The sequence below is a fragment of the Camellia sinensis genome, chromosome 1 (assembly GCF_055761805.1).
Source record: "Camellia sinensis isolate YWXY chromosome 1, ASM5576180v1, whole genome shotgun sequence".
NCBI classification, from domain to species: domain Eukaryota; kingdom Viridiplantae; phylum Streptophyta; class Magnoliopsida; order Ericales; family Theaceae; genus Camellia; species Camellia sinensis.
The window spans coordinates 197,650,497-197,675,850 of record NC_138961.1 but is presented as its reverse complement, the minus strand read 5'-3'; the positions used below and the strand labels follow the sequence as shown (position 1 = coordinate 197,675,850).

General features: G+C 39.1%; 3 protein-coding genes across 3 annotated transcripts; 1 reads left to right on the top strand and 2 right to left on the bottom strand.

Moving 5' to 3' along the window:
• Window positions 1-365: 365 nt before the first annotated feature.
• Window positions 366-5,942, top strand: LOC114301731 (3-dehydroquinate synthase). The gene is made up of 8 exons (XM_028246690.2): window positions 366-994; window positions 2,401-2,551; window positions 2,650-2,817; window positions 2,924-3,150; window positions 3,686-3,809; window positions 5,003-5,065; window positions 5,155-5,298; window positions 5,390-5,942. The coding sequence occupies exons 1-8, from the start codon at window positions 651-653 to the stop codon at window positions 5,516-5,518; spliced, it is 1,350 nt and encodes a 449-aa protein (XP_028102491.2). The 5' UTR covers window positions 366-650; the 3' UTR covers window positions 5,519-5,942.
• Window positions 5,943-22,543: 16,601 nt separating this feature from the next.
• LOC114301740 (uncharacterized) lies at window positions 22,544-23,590 on the bottom strand. Its single transcript, XM_028246708.2, has one exon. It carries the CDS (start codon window positions 23,588-23,590, stop codon window positions 22,544-22,546), a length of 1,047 nt encoding a protein of 348 aa, XP_028102509.2.
• Window positions 23,591-23,851: 261 nt separating this feature from the next.
• Window positions 23,852-24,538, bottom strand: LOC114301741 (uncharacterized). The gene has a single exon (XM_082918690.1). It carries the CDS (start codon window positions 24,536-24,538, stop codon window positions 23,852-23,854), a length of 687 nt encoding a protein of 228 aa, XP_082774816.1.
• Between the last annotated feature and the right edge of the window lie 816 nt (window positions 24,539-25,354).

Sequence of the window (25,354 nt, the reverse complement as noted above, 5' to 3'; positions counted from 1 at the left end):
TTTGATAGATTTTTTAGTAAAAAAATTAGTGTCACTAACATTGTGTTGTAATGAAAATAGAGCGGTTCTTTAAAATAATAATTTATTATTTTTAAGAATGGTTTAGGATGATTTAAATAAGTATATTTTTTGACTTTTTATAAAATATGAGTTGAATATGTGATAGAGATGTGATATAACTTAAATAAGATGATGTGACTTAAATAAGATAGTGACTTTTTAATTTTTTTAGATTATGACAATCAAGACCTTAATAAAAGTTTTTTATTTTCATTATTCTTTACAACAAAATATATATGCACCAATGAAAATGGATTTTTTAATTCTAAAAAAGAAATAAAAAACGTGGAGAGAGAGTGAGAAGAAGCCTAGAAGTAGGTAGTAGATTTACCGGAAAGTCTATGCCCGGACCTACAGGTATTGCCCGACCCGGAACTGTATGTCTTCATTCACCTACCCCCACCGAAACTCATCTCCTCGTTCTTCCAGTACAAACAATCAAGTCCAAGATGTGCATCTGTTCAACCCCTCTCTCTCAATAATGTTCAAAAGCAAACAAAACACACCTCCATCTATTTCCCAACAACACACCATTCCCTCTCTCTCTCTCCCCTCCACCCAATCAAACCCAAACCCAAACCCCTCCTCCAATGGCTTCCTCCTCTCTCTCTCCTAAACACCTTGTTTCTCTCTCTACTCAGCGCACCACCTCTCTCTCCAAACCCCCCTCCACCGCCGCCGATTTCTTCCTCCGGTTCCGAAACTCCGATTCTGTATCTCTTCGATGCTCTTCTCTGTCCTCGCAATTGAACCGGAACGGTGCTCCTGCTTGTCGAATGAAGGTGTCGGCGACTTCAGCAGCTCAGGTTGTGGCCCAGCCGCCTAGTAATACCACTTCCGCCGTTCCTACCATCGTCGATGTCGATTTGGGCGACCGGAGCTACCCGATCTACATCGGATCTGGACTACTTGATCAGCCTCATCTTCTTCAAAAGTATTATTATCTCTCTCCAATTCCTATTTGATCTTCATTCTCTCTATGTGTATGTATATCTAATTACCTATATAATGTGGACCTATGTTGAATGGTTTGGTTATTCCTTGTATATGATGTGTTAGGGACGAACTGGTTAATGCAATTGAAGCTTGTTTATTTGGTATCATTGTGCTCAATCAATTCCATTCCATCTGGTTGAAAAGGAACGGAAGTTAAAAAAGTAGAAGAATAAATGAAACAAAAATTAAACTGAAACCTCGACAAAACTGCGACCTTTGCTGACTTTCAGTTGGGTGAGAAAAGATGAGCAAATTGAAACTTTAAATGTCCCGAGTGCCGACATATTATACCATCCCTTTCACCCATTTGTCTTGGCAACCAACTGCAGCATCACTATGCTTTTCGTTGTTTGATTCCAAAATTGTTAGACGGTCTACTTAGTTCATTTTGGGTTTTAAAAAAAAAAGTGTACTAGTTGTCTCCAGTATTCTAGGTTACAGGATTACCGAGCTGCTACTTAGAGCTGTTTTTCCCCCTTTGCTAATTGGGCCAAGACGCAAATCATGCAATAAAACGTAGAAGGGAAGGTGTTAGTGATGTGTGGTGATAACATTCTGTTCACAATCCGTGGCTCAACAACATTGAAATGGATAAGGAGTCTGATTTGTGCAGGCTGGCTTTTAAAGGGGTTGGGTTGCACAGTCATTTTTGCAGTTGTAGCTATGTTGTCCCAAATCCTCCACCCTATGTAGGCACTGGCAGTTGTATAGGATACCAATTGTCTTTAGCAGTCTTCTTGAGCTGGGTTTTTCCATAGAGCTGCTAATAATGAAGCATGTTTACTTGCAAAATGAGTTGTGAATTATGGTTTCTTGGGTCCTTTTGATGGTAGATGCCTTCCTTTTCTGCTTAGAGAAGCATTGCTCCTGGATATAGCTAGCTTGACATGTGGGGCGGTCTTCCCATGCCTCAGCTGTTTAATATTATTTTTTCCTCCTTGTTGGTTGTTTGTCTGTGTGCTGCTTTATTTGTCCTTGTTCAAGGGTCAAAAAAGATAAGAAAAAAAAATATATAGTTCTATAATTATTCAACCCAATGTTTTGCCTTATGTCCCTTTTGGAACTAGACAACTGAAATAAAAGGGTTTAAGAATTCAACTTAATTCTTTATGTATTTGCTTAATCAATTTTCCATATTCCTTTGCATGGTTTTCTGTGTGTGTGTATGCGTGTGTGGTCTTTATTTTTTAACAATTCAACATAGAGATAAATGGAATTGAACAACTTTGTGAACTCAATGTTGTGGTTTTTGATTGATTTTGTGGTTCAACAACCTTGTAAACTCCATGTTTCGGGTTTTTTTTTTTTTGATTTTCTTGTTCATATACTTCATTTATTCTGTAGGCATGTTCATGGCAAGAGAGTCCTTGTGGTCACTAACACCACAGTTGCACCAATCTACTTGGATAAAGTTGTTAGTGCTTTAACACATGGGAACCCAAATGTTTCTGTTGAGAGTGTTATTTTACCAGATGGTGAAAAGTACAAGAACATGGTGCGTCTCATGAGGTTTTGTTTTATGACATTTTGTTTTAAAACTTTTGGAGGAATGGTGGTTAACATGAATGTTGTACTGTGATTATGCTTTGATAGGACACTCTCATGAAAGTCTTTGACAAGGCAATTGAGTCACGGTTGGATCGACGTTGTACATTTGTTGCCCTTGGTGGTGGTGTCATTGGTGACATGTGTGGATTTGCTGCTGCCGCCTTCCTTCGTGGAGTTAATTTCATTCAGATTCCTACGACTGTCATGGCACAAGTTTGTTTCAACCCTCAAATTGTTTCATCTTCTATCTCTCTCGAACCATACACTTATATTTGTTTTCCATATGGCATCTGATTGTTGATTGCTTTTCCCTTTTCAGGTGGATTCTTCTGTAGGGGGAAAAACTGGAATAAACCATCGTCTTGGGAAAAATTTGATTGGTGCATTCTATCAACCTGAATGTGTGCTTATAGATACTGATACATTGAACACATTGCCAGAAAGAGAATTAGCATCAGGGCTTGCTGAGGTTATAAAGTATGGGCTTATTAGGGATGCTGAATTTTTTGAGTGGCAAGAGAAGAATATGCCGGCATTGATGGCGAGGTAAAATATATCTTTGTTATTGTCATCATCTTCTCCTTACATCAAATTAGTTATGTTTGGAAAATAATTGATAGTATCATAGTGGTGTAGTTGCATGATTCTGTGTCTTGGTAGTCATTTGGCTTTGTTGAGTGGATATCTTAAATGGATTCAAAAAGTAGAAAAAAAAAATTAGGAAGTTTCGTTATGTGATGAATTGATATATGGATGCAAATTTTATCGTGCGTATTTTAGATGAGATTAGATATCATGTGAGACATTAAACCATTGGGACTACTTGTGAGGAATGGAGTTGAAAATGATTCATTTCAATTGTATGCTATTAGGATTATTCGAAAATAATTCCTTTTCAACCTAGTTTGCCTTTATAACATGCTTTGGCGCATAGTAGAGATGAATAATGTACATGATTTTTTATTGCAAAAGTGTGTGCATTGAATGTATCCCAAAAGGAAAAAATAGTGCTCGGGTGCTTTTTTACTATGGCTTTGTAGGTGAATGTTATGCAAAACTATAACGGTTTGCTCTTTTGCAGGGACCCCAATGCACTAGCTTATGCTATCAAGCGATCATGTGAAAACAAGGCTGAGGTTGTATCCTTAGATGAGAAGGAAAGTGGACTGAGGGCAACATTGAACTTGGGTCACACTTTCGGCCATGTAAGTCAATTTGTTCAATAGAGTATATTCCTGTCTTCATTTTTTTTTTTTTTGGTGGCTTGTGAATCTTGCTTGTTTACTTTATTCTTGGTGCCACTACAATGTACACAGGAGGCTTATTTGAATTTTGTAATACTTATCACAGTTATCCCTTTTTTTTTTCTTTTTTTTTTTTGGTAAGACCTTGAACTTGATTCCAATTTTCATTATCAGATTGTCATAATTTGAGGTGCTTCAGTTTGGTTTTTGCTTAATGATATTGGTTGATGATTTTTGTTCTCTTTATATTTTTCTAGAAAATATTTCTGCTGCTTGACATGACTTTTCTTTCTATATTATCGAAACTTGATGAAAATTGCAATATAAAATTAAATAAATATATCCACAGCAAATAGGTTATTATTCATGTTATTAATCTTTGAGCATTTGTTCTCTTGTGTGCTCACTATCAGTGAGGTCACATCTAAGATATGCTTGTAAATATTATGGCTCTGTTTAGTAGAGCTTTGGAACGTTAGTTCCAGACTTTGATTTGCATACCATGTTTGTTTACAGTTTTCAAAAATTAATTTCACACTCACTTTTGAAAACTTTGTCCAAGGCGGGAAAATTTGGACTAACCGATCGTCCCACCGGTTGATCAGAACAGTGCATTATTTTTATTTTTATTTATTTATTTACTTTTTGCAATTGACACATGTTAATTTTTATATATTCAATAAAAAATATTTTCCGAATTTTTATAATTTTTTATGAGTTTTGAATAGAACTTTGAGTTGTGTATTTGGTTATGAGTTGTAAATTTTTGTATCAAATATCATATGTCACATAAAAAATTCCTCACTCTTTTCAAAACTCATTCACCAAACAAATTTTTCACACTCAAATCATAATTCCAAAACTCACAAACTCAAAATACAACTCTATTCTCAAATCATATTTAGAAAACTTTACCAAACACAACCTACGTTTTACCTTGTTTGCTACAATAGTACTCTTGACTCGTCATGTCTAAAGTCTTTCATTGTATCTTCGCCTCTTTTTTTTCTTCCAACTTCATATGCACACATTTTCTTATTTTTGGTTACAACAATATTTAATTGTGTATTATTTAGTCACTATCCCATTCTACTTTTTCATTGAATATTTTTTTTAGCAGTTTTTTTTCTCATCATATAGCATATATTTTGCAGGCTATAGAAACTGGTTTTGGCTATGGGCAGTGGCTTCATGGAGAAGCTGTTGCAGCCGGCATGGTATTGTGTTCATTATTTTCAATTAGCAAAGATGAAAAATTAACCAGCAACTTGTTTATGCTGAAGGTGGGTTATGTGTCATTGTTCAGGTTATGGCTGTTGACATGTCATACCGCCTTGGTTGGATTGATGATTCAATTGTGAAGCGAACTCTTGACATCCTGCAAGCAGCTAAGCTACCCATTACTCCTCCTGAAACAATGACAGTCGAGATGTTCAAGTCTGTCATGGCGGTAAGAGATTAAATTATTGGTATAATTTTTTTTTAATCAAATTTTAATTGTTTCTCTCATGCCCAATGCTTTTTATTATTTTGGATGATAGGTTGATAAGAAAGTGGCCGATGGCCTACTAAGGCTCATCCTCTTGAAAGGTCCATTAGGCAATTGTGTTTTTACTGGGGATTATGATCGAAAGGCTCTTGATGAAACGCTCCATGCATTTTGCAAATGATGTTGCTAACTAGTTTTCGTTTTATACCAGATATTTGTTATGTACTTATGCGGTTGCATTATTAGTTTTCCATGTATTTTAAGCTTGTTATTTTTTCTTTTTTTGGGTGTGTGTGGCTTTCCTGTACTGGTAGTGGTAGAGAAGCTACTAGCACATTGTATTCTATGAAGCATGCCGCTACCTTGTTAAGCACCACCAAGGATCCTCTAGAGTGTTTTTTTCTTAAAGTGGTGTATTGTGTGGTTGAGATTTAATGCTGAAAAATTGATGTGACTTGTCATTAAATTTCAACCACACAATGTACCACTCTAGAAAATTTTACGAAAAAAAAAACTCTAGAGGATCATTGCTCGTTAAGCACAACCCTTATCAATAAACATTTTTTACTTTTTTTGCATCTTAATTAATATTCTTTCCTTTTCAATCCTGGTACTATAGTTATCTTGGTCTAGAACTTGGTGTAGGTGAGAACATTGTGAGAAAACCATGGCCAAAAGTATAGCGAGTAGTGTATGAAGAGACTACTCAAGAAAAGGTCAATTTAAGAATTTTAATTTTTGTGTTTTTGTGCAAGCCTCACGGAAAAGAGCCAGTCTGCATGTGCCCCTTGTTAGATACTGCACTGACATAAGTCTCGTGCTCTAGGACAACATACTTTTGCCTTTTATTTTGTGTATATTTTTTGAAAAATGTTTATTATCTTTAATCCAATTTTATGATCTGATCCATAAACCCTTCAATGATAAGCCTTTCCAATGTAATACTGCAATGGAGAAACACATTTTTTACTTGGATATCTATGCCATTGCCTTTTTACCATATGCAGATACAAATTCAAGCCAGTGTGGGAGGACATTACCTTGGAAAATGCTATTTATTATGAATTTTTATTCCTAAGATTACCTTGAATATAAAGTGTATGGTGTAGATTTTAAAATGGTTAGAATATGAGGTACACTTAATGTATTTTTCTAAATAATATTTTTGAATGGTATTGTTATAATACTTTGAAATTGTGGGTTATTAGTTAGGATTCCAATATTTGGAGCCTCTCATAACCATTAGGGAAATTCTCTGCACATGTTCGCATTGGGACATGATAACACAGAAAATTCATGAATGAGTCACAATTTTTTTGTTTTTTTGGTGTGCGTGTGAGAGAGGAGAAATGAAAAAAAAAAAAATGGTTCATGACTCCAATTTATTTATTTATTTATTTATTTTCTTAAATCTTTATATCTAGAGTGCCACTTTTTGTGACTCCTCAAAGCATGTGATTCACGATACATAATTGTATGTATCTTACCTTAATGTTATATTGATGAAAAAAGAAAGAAATGATCAAACAACATTGACTACCCTCCATAAATTTACAATCTACAAAAGGGTAAGTTGTCTAGAGAAATTATGGTTGCGTTTGGTAGAATTTTTTAATTATGATTTGAGAATATGAGTTGTATTTTGAGTTTTTGAGTTTTAGAATTATGATTTGAGTGTAAAAAATTTGTTTGGCTATGATTTTTGAATAGAGTGTTGAATTAAGTTTTGAATTGTATGTGGAATTGAGTTTTAAAAGTTTGATGTGACATATGAAATAAGAAAATTTGTTTGGTGATGAATTTTCAAAATAATTTTCAAAACTTAAGTCAACCTATAATTGATAATCAGAGACACAACTCACAACTCGATATCCGTGTTTTTGATCAACAGTCATAACCAAACTATTTTTAAAATACTCAAATAAAAAAATGAATTTTTTATTTTCAATTAATTGTTTTTAAATAATTGTTTTTAAAATAATTTTTTTTCCAAATAACTTTTATGTCAATTAATTTTTCTGTCCATTAATTTTTTTAGGCCTATGTAAATATTTTGTTCAATATGTTTCTAATATTTTTCAAATATTTAGTTCAAACTAACATGTTTGGAGACTACATATTTATAAAAATTAACAAAAACTAATTTATTAAATTTTTTTAAATACAAACCAAAACGTAAACGTTACCAAACATTTTATCAAACATTATCAACATTTTTTCATTTGTTAAATTTTATCAATTTAATAAAAAATTCTTTATCGTGTACCCTTTTTTTAGTTTCATTATTGTCCCTCACTCCTGCCTCTCACCCGTGAAGCTCATATTATTGGGGGTTATTGATTGATGTATTTGAATTTAAAATGACTAACTTGCCCCTCTTTTATAGAATGTCAAATTGTTATGTAAGTATAAAATGAAAAGGGCAATATTGTCATTTCACTCATGCAATAGACCCTCATTTCTCCTCTGCTAGTTGTCAGTTGGTCATTGTTCGATAAAGGAAAAGAAAAGAAAAAGCCAAAATTGAGCCATAGAGTGTCAGCGATCAGCATACGAAAGAAAAGAAAAATAAATAAAAAGTGCTATAAGTCAGTTTTCGATGAAAGAAGACCAAAAAAAAAAAAGAAAAGGTACTTCTGGAACTGAGGTTGTATATAAATCAGCATCTTCATGTGTTTAACTACACCATCTTCATTCCAACAACTTTAGCAACTTCTTCACCATTCAATATCATAAATTCAGTATAGATATCCGTGTAAAAGAAGAGACAAAGAGCTTTCATAAGAGGTTAGTTTGAACCAGAGCTTCATATTCTTCATAGCTTCACAATTTCAGAGCTGCCGAATATTTCAGCAAACGGGACAACCGGCCGGTCATCCGACAGGTCAATTGGTTTCAGTCCGAGCTGTCACCAGTTTGCTTGCCTTTTGCGCTCAGTTTGGCTATATGTTGCTTGCCTTTTGCACCAGCAGCAGAGGCTGAGTTTGGCTATCTGTTGCTTCTTTTTTTTTTTCACACCATTTTCATACATTTTGCTATACATCTTTCATACATTTTTCTGAACTTTTGTAGTCATCATGCCGAGAACAAAAAGAGCGAGACCTGAACATGGCGAAACCTCTAACTCTTCTCAACGTCAACAACAGCAACAATATCATAACTATTCAACTATTGATTTTCTAATATACAATCACGAACAAATTTATTCAAATTTTGCCAATCGACCAATTGTACGGGGAGAAAGGTAAATCTACCTTCTCAATATGATCTATTGTTGCTTCGCAGACTAGATATGATGGGATGGTTATCTTTAACTAATTTACCACAAAAGGTATATCCCCGTCTTGTATATTTATTTTACCTTCACTTGAGACCTACTGAGGGAGAAGTGGAACTGTATAGTCTGACCTCTTATGTGAAAGGTAAACTAATCACACTGAAACCCCACACTTTGGCACAAATTATTGGAGTTCAAACAGGGGCTTTGCAATGCCATTTTTAGATTGAGTCTGAGTTAGCTAACATCGTTGGTGATATAACTGAGGTTTATACCACAATTTGTGAGAATCGATTTATCGGTACTAATTTACAAGTAGGACATTTAAAACCCCACCTTCGTATTCTTCATTATGTAATAAAGGTGTCATAATGATTGAAACTAGTAAAATAATTATACATTTTGAACCATTAATCACTACGAAATTCACTTGCCTTGTTCATATCACAAATCTAGCCATGGCCAACATTTTGAACCATTAATCACTACGATTCCTCAACACTAATATGCATATGTTCAATATCGATAAAGCCATTTTGAAGTAAGGTATCTTTCAATAAAATGAATGTTTGTGCATCCATTTGTGTAATGTCCATCATTGTTTCTAGATGGCCATTTAATAAACTGAAGATGTAATCATCACCTTTGAATGGACAAGTTTGCTGTAGTCGTCTGCTACTTGACACATTCATATGGTCATGCATAAAAGCAATCATCAAAAAATCTATAAAATCTTCAATAACCCCATCCTCCTCTGATGAGATCTCCATTGCATTGTTTTCTGTGTCGGATGACATATTGTTTCGTCTACATCACAGTAAAAGCATAATTATAAAATAGAACTGAATTAGTTGGTGAAACTGAATTAACAAGTGGCTACATTTAGTCAGCCTTAGTCATTTACCAGCATCCACTAACATAAACACGCGAACAAAATTTGTTTAGTATGTAGGTATCTTGTCATAAGAATACGGACATAAAAAAACGCAGAACAATAACACAACATATTGATGTAAAACAGAAACTACTTAAGAATTCAATAAAAATAAACATACGAAGATGGATACAAAAGAGCATATCATGGGATGAAAAAAAATGATAAAAAACAAATCAGGAATCATCAAATCATCTTGCACAACAACAAAAAGAATCGCTAACTCAATCAAAACACAACTTCTCACTTCACTGCAAAGCTAGGATCATAGCTAGGCGCATATGGGTAGGAGTACGCATAAAAAACCTTCGTCATTCCTTATCTTTAAATAGTGTCAGTGCCCTAACGCACTAGACCAGTGGTATGTCCCCAAGCTCTAGCAATGCATCTTGACATGCATCAAGGGAATACTCATTACCACCTGCACTTACAGCCTCTGTGTCAGTTGATCATGCACGTGAATGTTCTATTTTCGCCTGTACGTAGGTAGTGAAAGCTACGCACACATCGTCGAACCCACTTGACCATGACTTTTTAGATCGACCACTGTCGGTCTAGCTATTTGTAGGGCCCCTCTTGTGACTTTTGCCCTTCGTTGGATCCATGTATTTATCGCCGAATAAGTCAACCGGAATGGCTTCAGCAGCATTACTCCCACCAGCTTCAGGGCTCCAAAATTTATTAAGCATTTTATCTTCTTCATCTGAGTCAAGGGCGCCTTGTGTGGATGCACGAGACAAGGCCCCTGTGGCACAACAATTTTCAACAATTTCCGTCATTTATTGGAAATACTCAAATCCTTTTGTCCAAAACTTCTTTACATTTTTTGTAGTCTACAACAATTGAAAATATTGAAAATAAGCATACTTCACGTGTGATGAAATGTTACAAAAAAAAAAAGAAAAAGAAAATGGTACAGGTTAATGAAAAACCTTATCCCAAAATTCATCGGGTGCAACAACAGTTCCTACAATGGGATCCTATCCCAGACCAGTCTATGCCTGCAGTTGCTTAAACGTTTGGTAATCAGCTTTCAATCGCTGATATTTTTGTCGCACCTGTTTTGATGTATATCGAAATCCATATAGATTTTGCAATTGATTCGTAAAATGATTCCAATGCCTAATTGTCCACACAGTACTACGGCCTGTTATTTGATTTTTTTTAACCTCTTCTCTCAACATCTTTATTAACTTCATTTCAATTCTGGGAGTTCACATTCTTGTATCGTGATTGTCATCTGAATTGTTTTCATCCATCTAAAAACACACAATCTATATTTAAACTAATCTGTAGTGGATATAAAAAAATAACAACGCAAAAATCAACTACAATTATTTATGTTTAAGTACCAATCAAAATTAATGTTTATTTGAACTTGTTAAAAAGTGTTAGGAAAAGCAGATTAATTGAAGGGCAAAACAGAAACAAAATAAAAATAAGATAATATTGTTTGTAAAAAGTTTGTGAAACAAGTGTACGCAGTAAAAAAATAACTTGAAATAAGCAGAAGAAGAAGAAGAAGAAGAAGAGCAGAAGAAGAGAAGCATGAAAGAGGGTGGTCGGCTGGGAAAGCACGGCGGTCGATCGATCAGATGACCCGGGGAACGATCGGCCAGTTGTCCTGGCGGTTGACTGGCTCAACTTAAACAGTTCAAACAATCCAGACAGATCATAAACCATTTCTATACCCATTTAACTTCTCAGAAACCATTTCAGAACCCATTTCTACATACCATTTCAGAATCCATTTCTACATACCAGATGGATTGAAGGATATACGTACTAGATCAGTGGGAGTTGAATAGTTGTCACATGTGATGGAGTAGGTACAGTGAGTGAATGTGCGCTTCTTTGGTAGTCGTCTGATTCGAGAATAGGTTTGATAAATTTGACCTGTGACAAAAAAATTTGGAATAAAATTGGGGATGTTTCAAAAAATCAGTGAGTTGTAAAAAAAAATTTGGGAGAAATTTATGATTTATTTGACCTCGGTGTTGTCGTTGTTTGGTTGCTCGGAGAATGAATCTTCCACAACACACAAACTGTAACTCACTTGATTTGTGGGAGATGGAATGGGTAGGAAAGGGGTTCATAAACATAGTTTATAAAATGGTCTCAGTTCACAGGAACGAACGCGACCGTGACGAATCATCAACAGTGATCTTTCAAACAGAGGAAGAAGAGTAGATCAGTTCAGCTTTAAATTTCTTTTTGCACGTGAATCTTTTTCAGAAATGAAGAACATGGAAGGCTTTTCATAAATGAATGTTGGAAGCTTTTGATAGTGGAGAAATGAAGAAGAAAGTTGCCAAACTAGAAGTCCAAATGTATTTTGAATGATATGGTGGAATTGTATTTTCAAAATCGTGTCCAAACGTGAAGCACGAAATATGGGGTGGAAATATATTTAGAGAGGCTAACCAAACAGAGCCTATATATGGCAAATTATAGTTTTATAATTCCAATTGCAATCTACCCAAGGGTGAGTTGTCAATAGAAATTATATATGGCAAATCATATTTATAGTTGTCGATGTTTGCTTTTTGTATCAATTTGGTTCTTATATTTTTAATTGTATCAATTTTATCTTTCAATTTTTTCACATTGTGTCAATTTAGCACAATTTGATAATGCCTTTTTATAAATTAGATGGGTTGTTTTGGATATGGCTTATAAGATGTATTTTTTGCTTATTACGTAAAGGCTTGCATAAAAGTTGAGAGATAACGTAATCCAAATAAACTAATAAGCTGACCTTTTTAGATGTTGTCAAAAGAGGAAATTAAGAGATAAAAAAGTCCATTCACTTTTTTTTAATAAAAAATGGTTCATTCTTTTTTATTGGACATTGCCATTGATTTTTATCTAATTTTTTGATGGATGTTATCAGTTAAACTAAATTAATACCACATGAAAAAAATTTACGAATAAAATTGATATAATTAACATTACAATGATTAAATTGACACATAAGACTATACATAGTGGTCTAGTGTTAGATGGGGTGGTGAACCAACAAAAAAAAAGCGTTCCTTAAAAATATTTGAAATTTTATTTACTTGTTATTTAGAATGAAAGTATTTTCCAAGGTTCTATAGAAAGTGAATATCAAATAAATAAGAAACAAAAAAAAAATATTACAAAAAGTATCATATAAATATCTGGTGGTGGTGGGGAGAAAAAAATACAACAAGGTTTTGGGTCCATGAAAATTTGATGGACAAGGCTCAACTAGTAAACTAAGAAAGCCCTATAAATAATTTTATGGTGTTACGTATATAATAATTTTATGGTGTTACGTATATAACAATTTTTATAATGTAAAATAGTGAATTATCATGATTTTCACAAATAATAACATAATGCGAAAAATAAATAACATATTTGGATTAGTTATGCGAAACCTTCGAGTGATCCATAATTGATTGAAAGTAAACCTAATATCAATATTAGTGGAAAAAGATTTCTCTCTTGACCCTATTTAGAATACATTAAATTCAGAATTATTGATGAGTGGTCTAAATATACTTTTATAGGTAGAAAGAGAGGACCAGTTTCCTAATATAACTATAACTCCACTTGCTCATCAAAGTAAGAGATTTGGAAACTACTCTATCTATTGACCAATCAGATAATAACCTGTGGTTCAAGATATGACACTATAATCTTATTAAATCTATAATTCATATTGCTATATCATGTGGGTTATCATAATGACTAAGTAATTAAATTTAGTCTTACATTCTCCCACTTGGCTCATATGATAACATACATCAAGATTTAATAAGGTAAACATTAGGCGCGCAATAAATCACATCCAGCCTTACTTTAATTTGGTTATCATCATAATACTATAATTAAATAGTTCACTAATGTGAGTCATAGTGGTTCTACACCAATAGTGCGATATAGTCCCTTCCATGTATTACAACACTAGCAACTAGTTTAATATAGTCCTTAAGAGAGGAGTGTATTTAAAAGGTCCAATAATGTCTTTTTATCAAAGACTATTTCTGTTATAATTATTTCATTCTCATATATGTACGTACGCCATTCATAACAGGAAATATATCAGAAACATAGTTAATGAGATCTCAATGTGTCAACTAACACAATCAATCATAAACAATTGTTATGGATTACATTCAAGACCCATTCAATTGGCAAGTTTTTTAATTGTCTTTAAGAGTATTCCCTTCATCAATAGATCTGCACTTAAAGTTATGTACTTAAGTGTTTTATTGGTACTTTATGTTTCTAAAATTCTTCTTTAACGACAAAGTATTTTAATTCTATGTGTTTAACATCATTAGAATACTTGTCATTCTAAGAAAATAAAATAATTGCGAAATTATCACAATAAATTCTCAACAACTGGGCAACAAAAGTCGACAATTCTAAGTCTTGAGATAAAGTTCCGCAATAACAATTCATGAATTGTGGTCTCAAAGCACACCACAAATTCCATTTTTATAGGAGATATTTATTATAGTTCACATACTAAGAACAAATAATCAAAAGTGAACTTTTTACTATCAATGCATCCTTTAAAGTCTGAATCTAAGTAACCAATCAATTCAAGATTATCAGATATCATAAATGTGAGCAAGTAATTTTTTATTTCTTATGATTACCTGATCACTTCCTTATTTGAGCATTAAGCTTCTTACAATAAATGTATAAAGAATCGTTTCTATGTGGGAAGGAAATATCTTCCGTTCTCCGTACTCCTTGAATCCAAGCTTCACGTAGCATTGCTTAACCTGAGAACAGAGAAACGGTGAGCTGCCCAGCTGTGTGCTGCTGGATAAACCCTCCGACGATCAAGTCAGCACACTTGGGAGAGAAGAAGAATGTAGAGAGCATTGTAGAGAGAGAGAGAGAGAGAGAGAGAGAGAGAGTTAGAAATTCTTTCAAGTTGCTTACCACTAACGTCTATGAGCTCCTCCTTTTCAAGGCTAGCCATGCAGCCTTAGAGATTGTGGATACATTACCTCTGTTGTCCTTCTCTAGGCAAGTGGTTGTGCTTCCCTCTACCTTTCTTATACATATAGAGACCAAAACCTCCAAACAGTATTTGTCGAGCCGCCAAACAGTATTGATGCATACCAGGAGTGGATTTCCCTCTTCTTACCATTGGTCTAGGTAGCTTACATAACCGAGCTTGCTTGAGAGATAGACATTATAATGGACAGCCATAGCCGAGAAAAATCAAACCGATCCATCAAAGCCAACAAGTCGCGGAACGCGCCGCTCGGCATCTCGGCCTCACACCACGCCCTCAAGGGTCATCTATCTCTACATTCGCAGTCCGAGACATCTATAACTCGGTCAAATACAACCTCAGTCCGGTCTGTGGGCCTGCTCGTCCAAGCCCGGCCCAACACCGTAATATACATGAGCCAAGGTCAGTTTGACAACGTGCTCTGCCTCAGCTCGGCCAAGTTTATCTCGGTTAATCCTAACTCGATGTTCTGCTGCACTCAGCACGGATCCAATTTGGTCTTAACGCCCCAAACTCTCCTTTTGAGGCCTAACACCATGTTCAATGTTGGTATAGATCGGCCAGTCGTTCGACGCAAATCTCCCTCTCAATTACCCCTTAATCTCATCCGAGCCGAGCGTGATTAGGATTACTATTCTGACCGAGCTATCTGATTTGGTCGGTCATTGAGGCTTGCGTCAGTTGTTTTGTCATTGATCAATCAGCCGTATTGACAAATCATCTTTTCAATGCCACGTGGCCTTCCCTGACTGGTTCCGTGCAATCCTACAGTTGTGCCATTATCTCCAAAATTCAAAAAGTTGGCGCCCTTTCGCATTATTCATATATATGAAAGGTCTGCCCCTCCCCTCTTATCACTAATCATCTTCCTCGAACAAAACCCTAAACCCTTTGAGTCTCTGCCCTCTCTGCTTTGTCGTCACTATTGTCGCTCTCGCTTGTACCATTTCCAGCATTTTCCATCTTAACGAGCATCACAGCGAAGGTCGAGGTAGATTGGAGCTTGATTTAGTACTCAAATCTGTAAGTCCCTCTTATTTTCATCACCATTTTTGTGTTCTTCATGTTCTTTATTTTCCTTCTTCGTTTGGGACCGTTGATATGCTGCCAATGCTCCTCTTATGGGGCAAAATCATAGGCATCTGTAGAAGTTAAGCAAAACTGAAACCCAGAACACACATGGCGCCATCGTGCCCCTTGTCTTTTTTAGCTTCTGTGTGTAGGCTCGAATTTAAGATGAACAAATTGATTTCTGACAAAACCGAGCTAGGTCCCAATCTAGATCCTCAAATAGGATTGAGCTGAACTGAAAGTGGTTTGTGGACCTTCCAAGCGATGGCATCTGCGTTGGAAACTTAGTGGATCATCTAGCCGAGATAAATGCCAAGCAATTAGGACTTGGCCAAAAACTGGCCTAACATGTTAGGTTTCACGACCTATCTAAAACCCAAACCGTGTCAACGTTTAGCATGTAAAAGCTTTTGAGAGCCGTGCACTAATTGCTGTGCTAACACTTGAACTTATTTTTAATAATGTAGAACTAGGACCGACCAGGCACACATCAACATCACATCGGTAAGGCTTAAAGGTTGAGCAAATAATAACCTGAGCAGCTCAATTTTGATCGAGCTATAGTCAATTCATTCTACCAAATAAAACCAGGATAGATGGGGAAATACCATTTTTATGGTCAGCTCTCCTAGGGTAATGGCAGAGTTCCATAGAGAGTACAACATTCTAGATGATGTCCACCTGGAGTTGGCCAAGAAGAGAGACACTCCCTGTGGCAAACTGGACAAATGCCCCTTCACAGTCGTGTCTATTGTGGAAGGCGGTTTGCGCTTCCTGGTCCAACCCCTAGTCTGCGAATTTTTTAGGCAGACTAGGCTGTGTCCCATCCAAGTCTCCAATAATACATACAAAATAATAAACGGCATGGCTGCACTGAATCGAATACTCGACCTGAATCTCGGTATTGCCGAGATATTCCACAAATATTCACTTAGTAAGAATAAATGCGGCTTCTGCTGGTACCTGAAGGTTAGAAAGAGCCGAGCAAAGCTCGTAGAGGGTAACCTTGATAAAGAGGTGAACGATGATGACTTTTTGTGGGTAATTAGAAATTACGAAGATACTGAAGCACCTATACCGGGCTGGTATATAAGAAAAAATTTTGGGAGCGCTGGTGAGCATCGTAGCACGGTTTAATTGTTCAGATTTGATTTGACTTTGCCAATCTAACCCTTGTTTTATTTTCGCAGATTACAAACTCTTGGTGGAAGATTATTCCAATGTTAATCGAAAGGCTATATGGGTTTTATTTTCGCAGATTACAAACTCTTGACGGAAGATTATTCCAATGTTAATCGAGAGGCTATATGGGTTGCTCTTCGGCACCCGGTCAAAGAAAGAGAAGCACAAAAACTGCTCGAATACCAATCGAGTTACAGATGCACTGCACCGCGCAAGACCCGGGTCACCGATTTTCTTCACGCTCCTTCTCCTGAGCCAGATCCAACTCTCCCACCGATTAGACTCGTACCTCTAATAGCAGATGAAGAAATGGGTAAAATTCGAGCCATAAAATCAATGATTATGGGAGAGACAAGCGATTCCCAGCTGGCAAAAGCTGCTGGAGGTTAATCCTCCATGCCAACCGTGTTAGACAAAGGGCCAGTGCTAGCCCTTGCTAGCGAGCAAGCTCCTAGTCGATTAAAGAAAAGGCCAAGGCGGGGACAAACTGAGCAGCGTCTGGTCGTTGAAGATTTAGCCAAGTTACCATTGGCTGAACAGGGAGAACTGACTGAACAATTGTTTGTTGGGCAATCCACCCATTCCACTACCCCTCAAATCTGGTCATCCGAACTAAAATACAAGGGCCGAGCTGTGACAGTAGCGGACTCTATATATGCCGACAAGGACCATTCGCTTGGCTTCAACATGACCAAGGGTTTACTCTTCCCTGCGGACATGAAGAAGCATAAGGAACTGTACGATCTAAAAGTCCTTCGATCGGCGGCAAAGTCAATCATTCTGGTAAGCAATCAAGTTTTTTTTTTTACAAGTTATTGATCGGTTCCCTGTACTAACTACTACCCTTTTGCGAGCCATGCAGAAAAACTATCTTGCTCATGAACGCATGATTTTTGTCTAGCAGAGTCTGCAGGAGGCCATCGCAGATAATAAAACAAAAACGGCCGAACTGGAAAAGTTGAAGACTGCATAAGAGGTGGCAGTGGTCGAGTGCAACTAGCTCGTAGAGTGGCTGGCAAGGGTGGATGAGGACAAACAAAATGCGCTGTAGGCGATCAAAACCAGATATATTGTCGAGCTGCGCAAGCTGCGGGTAGCGCATAAGGCCGAGCTGGAGAAACAAGTTGACGACTCTGAAGATTGTGGCTATACGGAGGGTGAAAAAGCCTACGAACTGCAAGTCGAGGGAACCAAGGACATCTTTTTCTAATGCGGCTGGAAAGCTGCCGTGGAAAAACTTGGCTTTGGGCAAGACTCTGATATGTTCAAAAATCCTCCAACCGCCTTCATTCCGGTCCACATGCAAGCGTACGCCAATGCCGTGCAATAGAAGCTGATAGAAGAGGCAAAATAGGCAGCTGCGGCAAATGCTTTCACTATGCAACACGCTGATCAAAACCACCCTTCTGAGGTTTCTAAAGAAAGAGGCTGCCAAGCCAAAGAAGAGCCCGAGCAGGAGAAGAATCCGGTGCCCGACATGGGTGAAGGAGATGCTGAAAATGAAGTGACCGACCAAGCCAACATCGTGGAACTGGATTGATCTTTTTCTTTTTTCTTTTTTTTTTTTGTAACCGGGCTACGAACCTTACTTTTGTAATCGAACTTTGTCATGGATGAAAAATGATGAACTTTTTGCTTGCCATGTATTTGAACTTTTTGGCTGCCTTGTTGTTGTCATTTTCTTTAATTTGGCCAAGATAATTATTCGGTATCACAACATCAAATTGAATCTGCATGCAGCCAAGATAAAGATCTTCTCGTAGTATTCCAATTGTGATGATCCCTATTTGGCCTAGCTGATTTCTTTTCAAATGCGCACAAATGTAAAGTTTCATTTCAAAATTGGGGAAGCATAGCTGCCTTACAGGTGAGTAAATTCAGCTTGGTGGAGGTAAAAACAACCCATGAGCTGGACAAATTGCAAACTTGTTTCAAGGCGAGTGAATCAGCTCAGGCAAACTAGCAATATCAGCTCGGGAACGCAAACATTTTTAACGAACGAAATTAGCTCGGTTCAAGGGTAAAAATCGGTTCGAGAGTAAAAACAACCTAGGAGTTGGACAAATCGCAAACTCAATTTAAGGCGATCGAAATCAGCTCGGTTTAACGAGCAAAATTAGCTCGGGGAATCAAACATTTTTAACGAGCAAAACTCAGCTCGGTTTAAGACATTCGTTGAGCACAACACCAACTATTTGACCAGGCAAGCAAGGTCAGCTTAGTTTCAATACAAGTTGGGCAAAACACCAACTTTTTCCTCAGGTGGACAAAATCAGCTCGGAAATGGTGAGCAAGTAAAGTTAGCCCGATTTGGGCATTGCCCCTCGTACTCACCGAAGCTTAATACTTTTTGTACAGAAACGCATAGCATAAGAGAAAGAAGTGGCCATTTTCTATTCCACATCACATATTACATCCATTGGCAAAAGGCCAGGTTTCAAAAAATAAAGGAGAAAATGTTACATTTCAAAAGTAAAATAGCTTGAGGTTGGCCGCATTCCAAGGTCTTTGGACAGCTTTACCGTCTAAGTCTTCCAGGTGGTATGCCTTTTTGCCAGCAAGGCCGGTTATCTTGTACGGCCTTTCCCAATTTGCTCCTAACTTGCCCTCTCCAGGGACTACTGTTTTTCCCATCACCTTCCTTAAGACCCAATCTCCTATCTTGAATAGCTTAGGATGCACGATCTTGTTATTTTTCTTGGAGAGCTCTTGTTGGTAGGCCGCAATGTGAATTAGTGTCTGTTCCCTTCTTTCTTCAATTAGGTCCAGCTCTAGGGCTACAGCCTCATTATTTGAGTCTGGTTCAAAACTTTCAGATTGGATGGTTGGCATGTCAATTTCCAATAGTATGACCGCCTTCATGCCATAAGCCAAGGCAAACGGAGTTTCTCCAGTCGAGCGTCTTGGCGTAGTGCGGTATGTCCAAAGCACGTTGGGGAGTTCTTTAGCCCACCACCTTTTGGCCCTTTCTAATCGCTTCTTCAGCCTGTCCAAGATAGTTTTGTTTAAGGCTTCGGCTTGACCATTTGATTGAGGGTAGGCCGGTGTAAAGTTGTAAAACTTAATCTTTAACTCCTCGTAAAATCTGTGAAAGAGTTTTTCGTCGAACTGTGTGCCATTATTCGAAATGAGGGCTTTCGGGATACCGAAGCGAGTGATGACGTTCTGCCAGACAAACTTCTTTACATCTTTCTCCTTGATGGTGGCCAATGGCTCGACTTCTACCCACATAGTGAAATGGTCAGTATTAGCGATGAAAAATTTGCGGTTGCCTAGAGCGATTGGAGGCGGTCCAACAATGTCCAGCCCCTAAAATGCAAATGGCCAAGGACTTGTTAGAGGGAGTAACTCTCTGGCCGGCTGGTGGATTTGGTGAGCAAATTTTTGACATTTTTCGCATTTGCAAACATATTTCTGCACGTCAGCCTGCATGCATGACCACCAATAACCCTGGGAGATAGCTCGGTATGCCAAAGATCTGCCCCCGATATGGCTTCCACAGATGCCCTCATGAATCTCAAAGAGGAAAGCTTCAACCTTGTTGGGGTGGACACATTTCAGGTATGGCTCAGTAAAAGACTTCTTGTATAAGGCGCCAGAAGGAGACAGCTAGAATCGTTCTGACTTGGCCCTGATCTTGTTGGCTTCCTTCTTTTTAGTGGGCAGAATTTGATCTTTTAGAAAGGTGAAGATTGGATTCATCCAGGACGGTCCCAAGTCCGTGCAGAGTACCTCGAACGCCTCTGGTTCCTCAATGTTTGGTCGGGGCAAGAATTCTATTATCAACGGATTGAAAAAAGTCGTCTGCATAGATGCTAGGCCAACCAATTTGTCGGTTTGGTTGTTTTCTTTGCGGTTAATATGCTCCGCTCTTATCACGGCAAACTTTTTGACTTCTGCATAAACCAGCGCTTGATACTTGGTCATCCTTTCATCATTGGTCTCATACTCTCTAAAGACTTGATTGACCACCAGCTTGGAGTCGCTGAATACCATAAGCTTTGATGCCTTCATTCTTAAAGGATTCTTTAGTCTAGTGAGGAGGTTTTCATACTCCGCCTCATTGTTGGATGCCGGGAAACCAAGTGTGATAGCATGTTCAATGGTCAACCCATCTAGCGATGTCAACACGACCCCCAGCCCGGCGCCGTGTCTGTTAGAGGCCCCCATCAATGAAAAGCTTCCACATCTCATTAATGAACAACTTCCAGCAATCAGAGGGCTTTTGGGAGTTTCTCAAATCCTAGGCACTGGCTGGTTCCGTGCGCAGTTTACCCGTATGGGTATTCATTGGGCCAAACGGCAAGTCGGCTTTCTCTTGCTTCGCTAGCCCAATTGTTAGGTTGGTTAGTAAGCCGACCTGCTCTTCCATCGCTAGACCGGTATCTTTTTGCTGCTCTATTACTTGTTTCTCACCATCTTTTTCTGCTATTGAAGCCATAGGTTACGCCAAGTTCGCGCTAGCCAAATCAACAGGGCAAACAGGGTGTGTGCCAGGGGCAAATTCCACCACGAAGTTAGTAAGGGCTTGAGCTTTGATAGTTGTGCGCAGGTGGAACTTGATGTCGTATTGTTCCAGCTCTACGACGCAATTCAAAAATCTGCTAGTGAAGTCTGCCTTCTCAAAGAGCACCTTGAGTGAAAATTCGATCAACACTACTATTGTGTGGGCATGAAAATAATGCGCCAACTTCCTGGAGGCCATCATGAGAGCTAGAGCCAATTTTTCAAGCGGAAGATATCTCGATTCAGTCGGGAGCAATGTAGGTGCTGAATTCCCTCAGCATGGACGAGAACCGCGTGCTGAAAAACAGCCAAATAGAGATATAACTCTTCGTCTGGCCTTGGGGTGACCAGGATTGGGGCCGAGGTGAGATAATCCTTTAGATCTGCCAATGCGTGGTTGCACTCTTCATCCCGGAAAAACTTGGCTTTCAAAGTCTTGAAAAAGGGTCTACAATGATCTGATGACCGACTGATAAATATGTTCAGTGCGGCTGCCATTCTAGCATCATGTTGCACGTCCTTTATTGAATTTGGTCATTCTAGCTCTTGAATTTCCCTAATCTGTGAAGGGTCGGCCTCAATTCCCCAGTTGGTAACTAAAAAGCCCCAAAAATTTCCAATTCTCACCCCAAAAGCACACTTGGATGCATTCAATAGCAACTTGTGGTATTTGAGGATAGTGAAAATTTTAGCTAGGTCGATGAGATGCTGAGACTTGTCTTTGCTCTTCACCACCATGTCGTCAATGTAAGCCTCCATAGTACGGCCTAACAGAGGGACAAACATTTTGGTCACCATTTTTTGAAAAGTCGCCCCGGCGTTCTTGAGGCCAAAGGGCATGACCTTGTAGCAGTACAGGCCCCTGGGTGTGGTAACAATGTGATCTCTCTGTCTGGTTCGTACATGGCTATTTGGTGGTTGTCGCAATATGCATCTAAAAAACTGAACCTTTGGTGTCTAGCAGTAAGGTCCACCAGCTGGTCGATTCTTGGTAATGGAAAACTATCCTTTGGGCAGGCACGGTTGACCATCTTGTAATCAATGCATACTTGCCATTTCCCATTTTTCTTTGGTATTACCACCGTATTAGAGATCCATCTAGGGTATTACACTTCTTCTATTGCCCTAGCTTCCAATAAGTTTTTGACCTCCTCTGCTACTACCTCGGCATGGTGCAAGACCGAGCGCCGAGTTCTTTGAATGACCGGTCATGTGTTGGGAAAGACATTTAATTGGTGGCAGATGAAGCTAGGATCGACACTAGGCATATCGTAAGGCGTCTACGCAAAGGCTTCGATGTTGGAAACAAAAAATTCGCGTAATCCAGCCGCTCGGCACTGGACAAAAATGATCCCGAAAGGAAGAATTTGTTCGGGTCATTCTCATCAATGCGCACTTCCACCATGTCTTTAACCGATTTGTCTTCGGCTTTTCTTCCCACACCTTCCAGGACCTCTTTTCCTTCTGGCCCTTCTATTATTTGGATGGCGCTTTTGGCAGCCCGACTGCCATTTATCGCTACGAAGCATTGCTTTGCCATTACTTGGTCCCCCCAAACCTCTTCTACTGGCCCGGCTAGTGCAGGAAAGCGCATGACCTGGTGATAAGTCGATGCTACTGCTTGCATGGCGTGCAACCAGCCCCTTCCCAAGATCAAGTTGCAGGTTGATAGGACTTTCAGCACCCAAAACTCAACTTGTTTTGTGATTGACCCAGCCTTGACTGGCAATATGATCTTTCCGATCGACCATTCCGGTTGCGAGTTAAAGCCGACCAAAGGAGACGTTGCTGGAGCCAGGTCTTTGTCCTCCAACTTCATTTGCTTGAATGCATCGTAGTTTATGATCTCGACCGAACTCCCCTGGTCAATCAATATCATTTTGATGTCGAAGTCTTTGATGCGAAAAGTCATAACTAAGGCGTCATTATGAGGCGTTTGAATTCTTTCCAAGTCCTTGCTTGAAAAAGTTAAGACGTCTTTTATCTCAATCTTCCATTTCTTCATGGCAGGCTGAACAGAGAACATTTCCCTTATGTGCTTGGTCTTCTTGATCATCTCCCTCAGCTCGCAAACCCGCGCTGGTTTGATGATTCTGTGAATAACATTGTTTACTCCTTGGGGTGCTGCATCTAGGATGACAAAGCCATTTGGCTCGGCCTGCCCTTGTGGAGCGGCCCTCATACTCCTGTCAATGTATTGATCCAAGTGCCCAGCCGCAACTAGCTCATCCAAGTGTTGTTTGAGCGGCACGAAGCCCTTCATTCGGTGCCCCATTTTTTCATGGAAGGTGCAGCGGTATCTCGACTTGAAGTCTCTCTGCGTGTCTCCCAATTTGGCTGGCCAATACACGTATGGCTCACCTTGGATTTCACTGAGGATGCGATAAATTGGGATCTTTAAGATAGTGGTGATGCCAGTTCGTACCTTTAACTTCCTCTTGGTATCTTCCTCTTCGCTGCGAGGAGCGTTAGCTGGGTCATTTCCGCAGCTTTTGTTTCTGTCATTGCGGTTTGAACCGCGATGTTGGTCTTTAGCTCAGTTATTAGGGCGGTTATCCTCCTGCCCCACCGAGTGAACCTTTCCAGCCACCCATCTGTCCGCTATAACTGAATTTGCCTTCTCGATTGTGGCGGTAGTGGCAGCATCATCCTTAACTCGGATGTGCTCATTGATCCACTGCGTTAAGGACTCCATGGTTGGGGGCTGATGCATCGTGAGCGAGCCTCGTAGCCTATTCCTAACTGGTATACCTCGCTTGTATTGGGCGATCGCCAAATTGGTGGGGCAATCGAGGATCTCATTATTGGTTTCCCAATATTTGGTATTATATGCCTTCAAAGAACCACTCGACTCCAACTTGACGCTCAGGAGGTGGTCGACCTCCTTCGGTGTTCGAGTATTGGTCTTGAACTTGGTGACAAAGGCCTCCGCTAGTTGTTGCCAGCCCTCGATACTCCCCCTCGGGAGCCTTTCGAACCACTTTAGGCCCAGTTCTCCCAAACTTACAAGGAATATGAGACACATCAAGGCGTCGTTGCACCGGTGGCCAGCCATAATTTGCCGATAATGACTAACGTGCATGTACGGATCCGTCTTGCTGTTGTACAACGTGAACTTAGGTTGGTGGAATCTGGTAGGGAGTGGTGTGCTCTCGATCTCTAGGGATAGTGGGGTAGCGGTAAGTCTTGCTAGCTCTCTGTCTATTGGTGCTGGGGCCACCATTCTAGGCACTAGTATGGCCACTTCCTCACTACAATCGATTTAGGGACTCAGCCTTTGCAGCGTTGGCAATCTTTGTGTCTTTCTATGGCGAGCTCGTTTCTCCAGCACATCCCTCAGGTCCCCCGAACGGGCGAAGAAAGAGTATCTCGACGTCGTCGACGGACACGAGAGACGGTAACTGCTGTCGCACGTGTAAGATCTCTTCACCGGTGGGTTAGAGTTGCCAACTCCATAGCTTTTGGTGATAGAAAGAAAGGGTGTCCCATGTTGGTGACGATTGCCAGAGTGATGGGGTGGGGTGCGCTCACCGTGGTCGCCCACTCCAGCAACACCTTTCCCCTTGATTTGGCACTTTAACGTCTTCATTTCAGTCGCCATCTTCTGAATAAGGGCGTCTTGGTCTCTGAGTTTGTGCTCCAGGCGCTGAGCATGTGATTCTCCTTGCCGTCGGTGACCCTCGAGACTTTTTGAATGTTCAGTGCTCCTTGCGCGTTTGTCTTGTGCGCGTCTGGAAGAGGTCTCTAGGCCCGCCATGGTCGGAATAGCGGAAGGGCCATCTCTCCTTTAGACAGACTCTGGTGTAATACCGTCGACAACGGACAACGGTGTTTCGTCGTTGTTTACCATGGGAAACGACTGAAATAGCTTGGAGAGCAAGGTTTGTCTGTCAAAATGTTCCCACAGACGGCGCCAATTGTACGGGAAAGAAATATCTTCCGTTCTCTGTACTCCTTGAATCTAAGCTTCACGTAGCATTGCTTAACCTGAGAATAGAGAAATGGTGAGCTGTCCGGTGGTGTGCTGCTGGATAAACCC